We start from the raw sequence: 14,388 nt of genomic DNA, 5'->3' as shown, positions 1-14,388 counted from the left end.
GATGTAAGAAGCAGATTGAGCAAAAGGAAACTAAAACGTGGGTCCTCAGTGCCTACTACCTGATTGTAAGAAGCAGATTGAACAAAAGGAAACTAAGACGTGGGTCCTCAGTGCCTACTACCTGATGTAAGAAGCAGATTGAACAAAAGGAAACTAAGACATAAGACTGAAGTGTAAGAGATGAGGCAGTAGAGCGTTACGTTTGAACCACGGCTCCGTGTTACTCTAGACTTCTGCTATTGGAACTGTTCAACTCAGGCAAAGGCGAAGCAATACAAACGATGATACAATCGAAAGGTTCCACCTTGACGTCAAAATGTAATCTCACTTCTTTCAAGATCAAAAGACGTCACTTGAATAATGAAACAGATGCTATCTCTTGAAATAAAAAGAATTCGGTCCATTTCAGTACGTAACATTAAACCCAGTACAAAATACATAGATCCATAGATTGAACGTGTCTATGACTATAGTTGGGTATCTAGATGTAGAATAGTGGTTTTAAAAATGTCTGCTTTTGTACAATTACATCTTTTTCACTTGGGTGCGACTTCCTAGTGGGGGATAACCCAGTGCCGACAGTACCTTCCCTATTTATGCCACTGATATGTTCAAACAAAGTTTAATTTGAAATGAGTTCTAAAGTTTATAGACTATCAACTAATCAGCATATTTATGTAGGAATAAACATCCCTTGGTGTTATCAAGGAAAATAATTGATTACCAGCAATTAATTGACTAATTGGTTAATTGTCATTTCTATCGTCTAGGGCTAGGCCAATGACTATTTGTGCAAGGTTTCAAATTGATCCGAGAATGTAAAAGTAAAATAAAGTTTCCCTTTCAGACCTTGTGGTCTATAGGACAGATGAAGTAAAGGTCATCTGATTATGTGGCCTATGGTTAACGAGGGTGTCATGTAGACAGCACAACGACCAACCGCCTTTACTTTTCCCCAACTAATGTCAGGTACTCTTTAGAGCTGGTTGGACTCAGAGGCGCCCAAATATCCCGAAATAAAAAATCCCGGGAACCCCGGTTCAGAAGCTAAGCGCTTTACGGCTCGGCCACCACGCCTCCGATCCGAGAATGGGTGTGTATCCATTACCGTTGGGTATATGCTATAAGGTTTGTAAAAAGTCAGATTAAAGTGTGGATCATTTTTTTGGTTCTATTTAATTGAATAAACTTTTTGTAATATAAAAAAATTAACATGTACGTAACTCCGCCGTATGCCGGTCCCAAGCCCGGGTGAGAAAGGAGGAGGGTTTGGCGTGGGGCTAGCGACCCCACCCTGTAAAACCACTATTGCTACAGAAACCGCAAACTCGACACATAATGAAAACTATACATGCGGCGAGGGCGGCCAAACCCTGATGACGGTGTTGGATCAAAGCCAACTGGAAGTCCAATACCCGATACATGGCAAGCCTTTCAACGCAAGGAAACCGACTCTTATAGGCACGTGGAATGTAAGAACCCTGAATCAATGCGGTAAACTGGCCCAACTTTTAAGAGAGTTTGACTCTTATCGGCTGGACATCCTTGGGATCTGCGAGATGCGGTGGACGTCAAGTGGAAAAATTATCAATGACGGCAAGACAATAATATATTCAGGACATGACAAGGAGCACATTGGTGGTGTAGGAATCATCATGTCTAAAATAGCAGCTTCAGCGCTAATTGCTTGGAAGCCGATCAGTGACCGCATCATTACAGCTCGACTCCAAACAAAGCAAATTAAAGTCACTACCATCCAAGCTTATGCCCCTACAGAGGATGCAGAAGATACCATCAAAGATCAGTTCTATAATCAACTACAAACCACTCTTGATGAAACACCTACTCACGACCTAATTCTACTGATGGGAGATTTTAACGCCAAAATCAATCCCAACCGAACTGGCTTTGAATATGTAATGGGACCATATGGCTCTGCAGAAAACATCAGTGATAATGGCGAGCGTTTGATTTCTCTCTGCGCATCCAACAGCCTTTCAATTGGAAACACATATTTTAAGCACAAACAAATACACAAAAAAACATGGCGATCACCAAATGGGGAAACCTTCAACGAGATAGATTACATTTGCATCTCCAAACGATGGAGGTCATCTCTGTTAGACGTGCGGACCCGCAGAGGAGCTGATATCGGCTCAGACCACTACCTTGTCAGTGGCAAATGTAAGCTCCGATTGAAACGCCAACCAAAACGAGCCACACGACCCCGCCCATTTAATGTAGAGAAGCTTAAAGACGGCAATACTGCAGCACAGTTCCAATTGAAACTAACGAACCGCTTTGAGGCTCTTGCAGATATATTGACCCTTGAAGAAGAGTGGGCCAACTTCAAAGATACCACTATTGGGTGCGCAGAAGAAGTTATCGGGAGGAGGCGAGGTTCATACAAGGAACGGTGGATACAAGACAGAACATGGAAATTGATAGATGAGAGGAAAGAGACCAAACGTAGACGAGATCAGAAAAATGAAACACAGGATCGCAGCCTAGCGGAAGAAGCCTATAGGGAAGCAGATCTGAAAGTAAAGAGAAGCTGTCGGCAAGATAAACGGGACTGGATTGAGCAGAAGGGACAAGAGGCACAAGCAGCTGCAAGCAGAAATGACACAAAAACCCTCCATCGTATTGTCCGAGATCTCAATGGAGCAAAGAGTGGACATGGGGCACCAATAAAAGACAAGCAAGGCAAACCTTTGTTAACGAAAGAAGAACAGGATGCAAGATGGGTAGAGCACTTTAAAGAGACCCTTAACCAACTGTCGCCAGACATAACTTACATATTCAAGGACCCCTCTCCAGACAATGATCTCAAGGTCAAGACAGACCCAATAACTGCTGAGGAGGTTACCATGGCCATTGCAGTGCTAAAGAATAACAAAGCACCAGGACTAGACATGATATCAGCAGAAATGCTAAAATATGGGGGACAGTGCATTGTTAACAGAATGACTGATCTCTTAAATCTCTGTTGGCGAACTTCAAAAGTCCCAGAGGACTGGCAAAAGGGAGTGATTGTAAAGCTTCCAAAAAAGGGCAACTTGGCAGACTGTAACAACTGGAGGGGCATTACTCTCCTCTCTGTCCCAGGCAAAGTTTTCAGCACTGTTTTGTTGAGACGGCTTCAACAGTCTGTAGATGAAAGGCTCAGAGAAGAACAAGCAGGTTTCCGAAGAGGCAGATCATGTACAGAGCAGATTTTCGTTTTACGAAATATCATAGAACAAAGTTTTGAGTACCAACAACGGCTAACGATCAGTTTCGTGGACTTCAAAAAAGCGTTTGATAGTGTCCACCGAGAATCACTATGGAAAATAGTTAGAGAATACGGTATACCAGAAAAATTCGTCCAGATCCTACGACACCTTTACAGTCAGTCTAGTTGCTGCATTAAAACAGAAGAGGGAACAACAGAGTTTTTTACAATCGAGACAGGTGTGAGACAGGGGTGCATCTTATCTCCCTTCCTTTTCCTCCTAGCCATCGACTACATAATGAGGAGAGCAATGAACCAGACTGCCTTTGGTATTCCATGGCATGAACAACTCCGATTGACGGACTTGGACTTTGCTGATGATGTTGCACTACTCGGGGCTACAAATAAATGCATTCAAGAAATGACGGAGAGCCTAGACAGAGAGGCACCCAAAATTGGCCTCCGCATAAACTTGGATAAGACTAAAATTATGCGAGTGGGATATAAGGCAAAGGGTGTCCCCGTCAGACTTGGCGAGTCAAAGCTTGAAGAGCTGGACAAGTTCACGTACCTTGGCAGCATCATAACAAATGATGGAGATGCTTACCATGATGTAGCGTGCCGAATAGGAAAAGCAGGGAGCATTTTCCAAAGGCTGCAGCCTATTTGGACTAGCCAAGCCATTGGACTTGAGACAAAAATACACCTTCTCAACACAATCGTCATTCCAACTGCTACATATGCATGTGAGACGTGGAAGTCATCTGTCAAAATTGAGAAAAGACTAAATGTGGCTCAACAGAGATGGCTGAGACGGATTTTGGGAGTCAGTTACACAGACCTGATCTCAAACAAGGAAATCCTTTGCCGAACTGGGAGTCGAACACTTAGTGAGGTTGTGACTGAGCGTCGCATGAGGTTTGCGGGACATGTTCTACGTCAAAATGAATTACGCACACCAAGAGTTGCGATAACATGGAAGCCAAAACAAGGAAAGCGCAAACAGGGACGTCCTCGTATTACCTGGCGACACACCTTCATGGAGGACCTCAGAACAGTGGACACCAGATGGGAAGAGGCTTCAGACATTGCCAGTGACAGATCATTATGGAGACAGCTTGCCGCCCAATGCGCCGAACGGCGCGGGAGGACCTAAGTCTAAGTAAGTAAGTCAAGGTAGTTTTTGTTCATGATTGAATCAATAACTATAAAACTCGTGTTATAGTTCTCTCTCACCCAGTCATATACAAAAGAAATATTGAACAGTCGTAAGAAATAAACACTTGAAAACAAGTGAATTGTTCTTCACACAAAATTAGTTGCGATAACCCCAATGGATCTGATGTTTTGTTAGCGAGGCAAGTAAATAGGTTTCAACATTTCCGGCTCGACTAATAGAAGCAATGAACTGGAAACTATCGACAAGCGAAAACTTCCCTTCCTTTAAATATATATATATATATACCGGATAATCACTTCGGCTTCGGCTTCGGCCGAATATTCGGCTATTTTTCACTATTCGGCGATATTCGGCTTCGGCCTGTCGAATAGTTGGCCGGATAGTAAAAACTACACTGTAGTACCTATATTTCTATTAATATTATTAGGAGCCTGAGGGAACTGAGTTTGTTTACTTGGAGAATAATCTTTATTAAGGGGCTTCAAGCCACACCTCTACACATGTAACAAGGGTAGAGATGAACAACTCCCACCCTCTTTTATTTGTTTAGTCCATCACATTGAATTCGTTGATAGACAGTGACTACAAGTCAAATACGATGGACGTAGGTACTTTCTAGATGTCACGCGAGGGAACTGAGTTTGTTTACTTAGTAGCTAATCTTAATTAGGGGCGGGACTTCAAGACACACCTCTACAGGGGTAACCGGGCAATGAGTTTGATTATTTGGAAAAAAATCTCAATAACGTGGCTTGACTACAGGCCACACCTCTTCACGAATGCCTAGTTTGCTTACTTGGATATAAATCTCAATTAGTAAGCTGGACTAAAGATCACACACCTAAACGAGTGATCTTTTGCTACACAGAACACACATTGATTTCATAGCACAGTAAGACAGTAACTAATTCTTTTGTATATAAGTACAAGGCTCAGATTTCTACATGCTTGACTGACCATGCCAACGTGTTATTTTTTTGCCTGACCACTCAACACTATTGCGTATGCTCAAGGAAAAAACTAGTGATGTTCAACACCATGAACTATACACACTACACTAGGACTACATGTGTAGGCCCTTTACCTATATCTGACCAGGTTGTTGCAATCTGTCTATTTATTTTTGTGGGCAGGGATGAGTTTTTTCTTCTATATTTGGTTTTCCTAATGCTCTTAGATCTCCATAGATCTCAATAATAGAACAGACTACAGTTTAATCTATGCTTCGGCATCATCGAAGGTTCAAGCTATAAATAGGTATAATTGATGTTCCCGCTGTTAATAAAATATAGTTTATCGCAAATAAATTAATCTCAAACAATAAATATAGAACACTTCAGATTCCAACTATTAAACTGCTACTATCAGTATTAAGCCCCTGAAGCCAGAACCAGAAGCAGTCCTTGGAATTAAAATTACAAGCCTGATGACCACTTGTTGGTCTGAAATTTATGAACATATACATCCACCCACTATACAAGCCAGATTGCACACTACATATGAAAGATTTACATTAGTAACTAGTTCAATAAAACAGAAAGAATTTTACACTGACCATGCCACACACACCCTTTACAGTTGGTGGACTCGTACATAATACACACACTAATCAAATCATTAAATAAGAACAATCTGGTATAAACTTTGTCACATGTAAATTATGAGTGAGTCTGGTGTGAATGTACACTTTGGTTTCTTATAGTTATAATGTTTTTTGTTGGGAGTAATGCACAAATTGTAAGACAAATTTCCTTACGGATAATAAAGATTATTATTATTATTATTATTATTAATGCTACACATTAGTTTGTGATAGGCCTATCTGTTTATAAATACTGTTAAGCTTTAATTAATCAATCATTAACTGAGTATAAAGCAATAAGGTAAATAAAAGGAAAACAATTATAACAATTATAGGTATGTTATTTAACAGTTTTGCAAAATGCTCAGCAACACAAGCTATTTACAAGACAACAAGACATGTAGGTATTCGGCTCCGGCCGAATATGAAAAAGTAGTACCCAGTGCACCCCTCTATAACCTGTTTTGTTATGGCTTGAAACTTACATTTGGCAAACCTTTCATTCCCCATTCCCTGGAAATACTTGCAATGGGAATGTTCCTATTCTGTGGCAGAATACATATCTGTCAAAATATCCAAATATAAGTTAAACTGTTCAATTAATTTTTGATAATTGTAAACTATTTTGAAATATTAATAACTAATGCATTTAAAATATAAAACCATTTTTTTTTATTAAGCACTTCCAAATAATGAACATTCTTTGATTTGAATGTTAACAAAACATAACATTTTAAAACGTTGATTGTATTTAAAAAATGTTACTTTTATCTTGGATTCATTATAAGTCTGTTCTGTTAAGTTGTCAAAATCATTTCCACTCTGTCCTGCTCGTTGTTGAGGCTGCATCAACAAAAAAATATGCAATTCATGTTAATGTTAAAAATTCCAGAAATAGTTGAAGAATAATTAATTATTCTACATTCTATTATTTACGTCTGTGACAGCCCTCGTATACTACGTGTATGACTGGCTTGTTTGGTGAATAGGGGATGATTATTTTGAGTTTGCCACGAACTGGGCCATCAGAGATATATCGGGAGCAGGCACGCAACAAAACAAACAATGGAGAAAGATAAAAAAAATTTAAAGAATTTATGGATATTTATTTACATAAAATATACATAGCAGAATAAAATTAAGGGGGTTTTGCATCTATCTCTTAGTGATATTATATCATCGTACTTGGCACTCTATTGAAGAGTATGTCCCTTTTGTCCTCCGAACTTATCTGGTTGTCCTATCAATGCAGTAGCTGGCTGTGCTCCTGGGTGGAGGTCTTGCAGCTGGAGGTGGTGCTCTAGCGGGTAGAAGGTCGCCGGTGATTCAGTACTTGTGGAGTCTCAATTTAAAGTTCTGTGGTCTGGGGAGACGGTGGTCAGCGATCAGGGGGGTATCCGTTCAAGGGGCGCAACTCTCGTCAAATTAAAATAGATAAATGGGGAGATAATTTGCAACTCATTTCTAAGCGCAATGTCAGCTCGTTAGAAAGATCAAGGCGATCAGCCGTGATAAAGGAAATAATATAAGATGTACAAGGATATACAAGGTTGCGTCAATGATTAATTCAGCACGTAGCAATAATACTGTGGACATAGGTTAATGCAATATATAAATATGTACATATGCAATGGTCATGTTTCTTACTAAAGACAGTGAGAAATACACAATGCACACATTAAACATAGACAGAACGGTTTACATCCTAATAATATTATCCATCAAGAAATACAAACAAACTAACTAAGATGGAACTCTGATTAAGTTCGGCTTACCACCAGGTATTCCTCTAGAAGAAAGAATGAATGATTAGTCCAGACTCGACCGTCAGCTAGAAGGAGAAAATGACAAAGTGTGTCTATTCCGACTTGGTCTAGCTTATAAAGGTCTGGAAGAGATGAGCGGAAAAGGGAGGGGCGAGAGACTAAAGATTATCTTCCAAGTGGGTACATCTGACTCGAGAATGGAGTCAAACCTAGAAATGTCAAAAGGCGTGCTGACACGGATGATCAACGAGATACGTGGGTAGGGGTGGAAGAAAGAATGAAGCATGTCCGGAAGTGCGGGATTGCTAGGTTTGCCCAGGTAGTGTCGACCATGAACGTCGGGCTCCTGGCGCTAATGCCAGATGCCCGTGATAGGACTGTTTACCTTTGCCTGGTCAAGGGGAGATAAGTGAAAAGGCATGGCCGCGTTGTCGCCAATGAGGTGGATTCCGTCTAGCTAGAAGAGGAAAAGGTTTGGTGGTGAAATCAGGCCTAAGAGTAAGAAATAATTGAGATAAAATAAATAAATAATAATTAATGCTGTGATAAAATTGAGTGACACCGTTAGATGACTTTTGGGCTGTGAAAACGTTTCTTGGATTTTTTGTTTTGAAACCCAAAGTTTGTTCTAGTTTCTGGTCTAAATAAAGCAGCTCTACTTGACACTACTCCTGATTATTCACTCTTCTGAATTATTCAAAGTAATAGTCTTATAATATGTGTGGTTGAACATAAATATATTTTCCTTTCATAATATATCTTGTGTTACCCTTTTGTTTGATTAAAAATGGTTAATTTTGTTTACAGACAAATACGAACACACTTTTGAAACAAACATTTGTTTTATGGCTAATATTTAGTATAGAGAACATTATAAACAAAAGTTTAAATCTAAGAGCTATTCAATCTGTGTCCAATACATTCTCTGCCAGTACTTCAAATCTTTACTTACTTTACGTGATGAAGGTGGCGAACTTTGATGCTCTACGATTTCTAGATCTAGGTCAGGGTTTGTGTTTACTGAAGGCAATTCTCGTATATTCTGAAAGCAAAGTGTAGTTACAATAGTACGAAACAAATAGGTTACGTTTTGAACCAAACAAAGGAGATACTCAAAAGTTTGAACCATTCCCATCAAATGTATGAATTTTTTGTTTACGAAATGGTCTGACCAGTTGACCAAACGGCAAACCGCCAAAGTAAAACAAAAAAATAACATTACATTTTGTTTATACTTTACTTTTGAATATATTTTTATAGTATCTGTAAAACCTGTACTTTAAAATAGTATTGCTGGAGAATGCTATGTCATGTGTGATACAAAGTCTGTAGATGCAACACAATTGTCAACTATATCTCGACTAGTCTGGTAGAAGCTTTACAACTAATATATAGTATTTATTTTATTTATTTACCTCTGTATAGCAAATCTTCAATGAAATAACAGGCTCTATGATGTTTGGCCCTATTTCCCTTATGGTCCTATCGCCTTGGTCCTATGGGAGGAGGGGGGTTCGGGGAGACGGTTTCGGTGCTGAATGAAGGCACTCAGCAAACATAACTCCTGTGGGTATTTCAAATCAAACTCTCTTTCAGGCAGCCAAGCACGTGAGTGTGGGGAGGGGGTTTACATGCTGCCTTAAGGCGCGCAGGAAAAATAACTAGATCGGTAATTGAACTCAACCCTGTTGATAGGCTGCTAAGCCGCTTCTATGCTTAGCCCACATACTACAAACCTGGACTAGACAAAGTGGACAGGACTAAGGTCAACTGGACAGGACTAAGGCGAACTGGACAGGATCAAGAAAAGGTGGACAGGACTGGGGTAATGTCGACAGGACTTAGAGAAAGTGGACAGGACTAATGGAAAGTGGACAAAACTGAGAGAAAGTGGACAAGATTGAAAGAAAGTAAACAGGACCGATGGAAAGTGAAGAGATGATCCAAAAGAAGGCATTGAACAACATTGACGCTATTAAAACAAATGTGCTTTGAGCGACGCCTCAGAGAATCAAATGCACATTTTAGGCGATGCGATGTTTCTACTTACATGTTACTGAGTCTTATTTGAGGCAAGGGAGTGGGGCGTTTTTTTTGGGGGGGCAGGTGGTTGAATAATGCAAGGTAAGAATGACGAATAAGGTACCTTAAGGGCGGCATGGGTTTTATAAGTACAAGGCTTAACCTTTAGAAAGTACTTTATGTCGTGCGCATCTTGCTTGGTATTTTCTCTTACAGCACAATAAGGTTCGTGAGTTTCTGTTCCTAAGGGTGCGCCTTGTTGTCATTACGTCTTTGCCTTTGTTGGGGTTGTGCTGACTTGGCTGAGCTGCGTTCTTTGATGTTTTCTTCCCCAGTATTGCGGACGCAGGCTTGGGACTGTCGTAGTCATGCCTGATTCACAGTGTTGTTTGATATGGCCCTTACATCCAAGGCCTTGGGTGTAGGCTGTTTCGTGATTGAATTATGGCACCGAGTTTAAGGTGTGATATATTTCGTTGCATAATATGTATACCTTGTGTTTCCTTTGTAAATACTATTGACCTTTATTGATCACTCATGTCATAATATTTCATACACTCATTAAATTGTTAAACGTACAATCTTGTTGTTAAATAATGTACATTAACTTACGTTGTCAGTAATATTGTTCACGTTGAACAACTGTTAGGATTCACTACATGTTACATTGAAAACCTGTATTCAGTGTTGGCAAGTCACTGCTTCGATATTATTTGCTTGGATTTAAACTGTCGAGGTGGGGAACCTGGGAACTCGAGGAACTTGTGTCTACCCCGAAGTCAATGAGCTGCAATCCGAAATCCCACCCTGACACTGGCCTCTTGACATGCCACTTGCTATTTATGTTCTTTTAAAACATAGTTACACTCCATTTACTTACAGTTATCTCATCCATGACATCGGAATCATTGACTTCATCTTCCACGAGTCCAGGAATATCTGGCTGCAATTAGTATAGAATATATGTTCTGTATGTCAACCAGTGATTCAAGGTTTACGTTTTCATTCAATGTAATAAATTTGTTATTTGATATCTCTGTAAAACTACGAAATAATTTTAAATAAATAAATATAAATAAAAATGTAAGTAACATTGTCTAGAAGAAGAGTTAGAGATAAAACACATTCATCTAAAAGTTCACTTTATTTGGAGTGATAACAAAGCAAAAAAAAAAAAAAATTATAAAAATACTTTTAATAAAACTTATACGAAGTGTAGTTGTTTCAATTAGTTTGGATCAGTCATGTTATTAAATTATTAAAATGTCTAAACCAATAACAATAAATTTCTGCTATAAGATATATTTGTACAAATTGATTTTGTTTAGCGCTATTTCATGTTTTTATCTTTCACTTTTCTGGACCAGATGGAGGGGGGGGGGGAGAAAACAATATCTGGGTGAAATTTACAATAATCGTTTTTTAAAAGCATTTATTAAAAAAAATAATAACGACCTAAATTTGAACCCAAGCCGACATTCTAATTACTCTGCAAGGGATGTGCGAATGAAACTAGAAGATAGCAGAGTTATCTATTGTTATGGGGAACTATTCAGCTTATACCACCAACTCAGTCAAGTACAGCTTCTTTCCCTTGTTCGAGATAGAAAACAAAATAATTAATTACCAATAGTTATTTAACTAATTATTTAATTTTTTTTTAAATTTTTGTCTCGACTCTTGACAGATCAAAGAAATAGTTATGTGCAATTTCAACTTGATCCGAGATTGGATGTCGGAGAACAAACAAGTACAAACTTTTATCAGACAGTGTGAGTTGATATACAAAGTTACCACTGCAGCATAAGGACTCTATAAGAGCACAAGCTATTGTACATTATTGCCGAGTACCTTAGACTAGAGAGATGTATTCAAAGCTTATCGGTAGTGTTACTTAAGATCAGAAGGCTACTTGTCAGTTAGCAGGTTAGCACGCTGATTGGTTGATCAAAATAACAACTAACAGACAACGATTCTACCTTTGACCTCCATCACAATTTGGCCCTGCCCTAAATAGTCATTTCTATCCTAAATTGTATCTAAGTAGTGTTCAACTTAACACCAGTAAATCACCCACTCACATATTATATTTCACATTAAAATAATACATGTCTATATACATATATATAATATATACATATCTATAATATAATGTTTCATTACCGTAGATGCCATTAAGTATGTTCCCATCTGTACAAAAAAAATATTAGTAAAGTTTTAAATAATGTCATTTATGAAAATACAATTATATAATAACAAGATTACAAAGATAGTTTGCGTTATCACACAAACTCAGAGGCGGCCCTCATCAAATTCACCACTGTTTTGATCGTTTAAAGAAATTTTGCGTTATTTTTCAAATAAAAGCAAACAATGCAAAACGTCGTTTCTGATAAGACTCTTCTAACTCTTCAGGTATAAGCAGAGTAACGTTACGTGATCACCTAAGATCAGCATGGAAACATCCGAAAAGTGTGAGCTGATTACCTACTTTTATTGATTTTTACTCAATTGTAAAATCTCAATGTTAATTACATTTATTCAATTGTTTTTGCACATTTTACAATAATACTTAATTAAAATTATAAACAGACTTAACATCATATGAACAGGTTTCTTTTGTTATACTTTAAATGGTATAACGTAGTGCTGTGTCATTTACACTGCAAATACCATCTAGATGTGTCAAGGCTTATTGGGCATATATCTAGAGATTTTATTATTATATTTTTCCCATGCCTTTGCTTTTACCAAATTATAATTTTCCTTTGGATCTAGACACTTGAACATTTAGATCTATCTAGATCTCGATTCTAGATCTCGATCTAGAATCTTGACTAGGTCTAGAAAATTGTTGTAATGTTTGACATGTTTCAGATGTTCCTTCAGAGTTGAAGATAGTTTACTTCATAGTCCAAACATCCCGCAGGACGACGGGGGATGGGAGCGGGCAGGGTTTGAACCCGGAACCATCGATAAATCCAAACGACAGTCGAGCTCGCAAACTGCACGACCAGGCAGCCCTCCTAGACTAGGTCTAGACTAAATAGACTCTAGATAAAGATCCAGAACTAAATCTAGAGTCTAATCTAGACTAGAATCTAGACTAGATTTATAAATCTATAAATAGAATCTAGATCTACTAGATGTAGGTCAATATTATGATCTGGATTACCGATTAGTAGGCCTACTACTGGGTTACAGATTCACTTCTTGATGTGATACTACTGCTTACATAATAATCAAATCTGCACTCCTAAGCTATTAGAAGATAAACTATTTTCTTAATGGATTATAAATGTAAGTTTTTGGTTTAAATTGTTTAATACAACTAAATCTAAATCTAGATCTATGTCTGGTCTCTTATTATATTAATTTAGATTGTTGTCAAGTGTATAGCTTAATGACGATGTTTGAAAACTGAGCGGTATAAAAGTAGCTCGTTTTTTTAAACTTACAATTGAAACGAAGTTCGTATTAAAATTCTTGTTTTAAAAACAACATTTGAATCAGTATTTTAATCCATGAGTTAGTTAATAAATGGAAAATAAAATCTATTTTGAATGATCCATTGATACTTTTTCAATTGTGACCTTAGATCAAATTATTTTGTACCAATACGCGAATCTATGATTGATGCTTGATTCATTAATGAAGAAGCTTGCGAACTTTTAAATAATACTTACTTCCCCTGAAGTTTTTCATTGAAAAGTGGTGCAATTTAAAAAAAAAAAAACAACTCTACTTGCATATATAATTTAAAAAATTAGATGGTTCACTTTCCGAAAAGAAAAAAGTAGCCGTTGCATCAGAACTTTGAGTGATCTAAAATAGCATGATGTCCGATTTTCATTTTCTTTTCTAATTTCTGAGATCTAAACGGGACGGAGGACAGACAGACAGAGGGACAAACGGACAGACACAAAACTAATAGCATCTTTTCCCCTTTCGGAGGCCGCTAATGCCATCCCAAATAGAGCCCTTCCTGGTGGCTAGGATTCATTGTTAATAGAATAAATAATAAATGCACAGAACTTGAAAAAAATTAAATCACTATACAATGAAAGCCAAGATTTATTACAAATGTTGACAAAAGAGAAGTCATGTGATACTTTTGAAACTTTGAAAGTCTCGACAGAAATGTCTATTTTAGGAAAAGTTAAATTAATTAACTGTTACTTCAGTTTCAATTCTCATATTTAGATTTGTTTTATAAATTCCAGACTCTTCAGTTCCAGTTTGTAATTATAAAAAATAATGACATTTTAAACTCAGATATAATGTTGAAATATATTGAAAACTCTAGAATTAGTTCGTTTTTTTTTACGAATGTTTTCCCCAATAGTAGAGCTTCTAAATCTGTGGATCACGACTTCTTGAGTAGTTTGGAAATGTAGGCTTTCCGTTTAGTCATCACCGAATGTTTTGTCTTCTTTCTTTCGTATTATGTCAAGTAGTTTTAGTTTACAGACAGATCAGATCAAGTTATTAGAGACTTATCCCCTCTTGGAGGTGGTCAAACTCAACACTTTGACATTTAATTTCCTTATTAACAAACAGTTAAATGCTGACACATATATATGCACACAATTTTAAAGTAAACACTTGTTATAGAACTAATATT

At 37.7% G+C, this 14,388-nt stretch overlaps 1 protein-coding gene across 9 annotated transcripts in view; it reads right to left on the bottom strand.

Moving 5' to 3' along the window:
- The window catches only part of LOC106060415 (transient receptor potential cation channel subfamily M member 2-like), a 127,990-nt gene that overhangs the window by 89,405 nt on the left and 24,197 nt on the right, over positions 1 to 14,388 (bottom strand). For 5 of the 9 annotated variants that reach the window (XM_056003956.1, XM_056003962.1, XM_056003959.1 and 2 more), the window contains 5 exons: positions 11,928 to 11,954; positions 10,645 to 10,707; positions 8,695 to 8,784; positions 6,742 to 6,819; positions 6,462 to 6,539 (listed from right to left, as the gene is read on the bottom strand). In XM_056003956.1, coding sequence (XP_055859931.1) covers positions 6,462 to 6,539; positions 6,742 to 6,819; positions 8,695 to 8,784; positions 10,645 to 10,707; positions 11,928 to 11,954 — 336 coding nt within the window. The remainder of the gene's footprint in view (positions 1 to 6,461; positions 6,540 to 6,741; positions 6,820 to 8,694; positions 8,785 to 10,644; positions 10,708 to 11,927; positions 11,955 to 14,388) is intronic. The other 4 variants (XM_056003963.1, XM_056003965.1, XM_056003961.1 and 1 more) reach the window with 3 other exon arrangements.

This window comes from Biomphalaria glabrata, chromosome 11 (genome assembly GCF_947242115.1).
Source record: "Biomphalaria glabrata chromosome 11, xgBioGlab47.1, whole genome shotgun sequence".
In the NCBI taxonomy this organism is placed as follows: Eukaryota; Metazoa; Mollusca; class Gastropoda; family Planorbidae; genus Biomphalaria; species Biomphalaria glabrata.
Note: the sequence above shows the minus strand (reverse complement) of the source record. Positions and strands in the feature narration are given on the sequence as shown.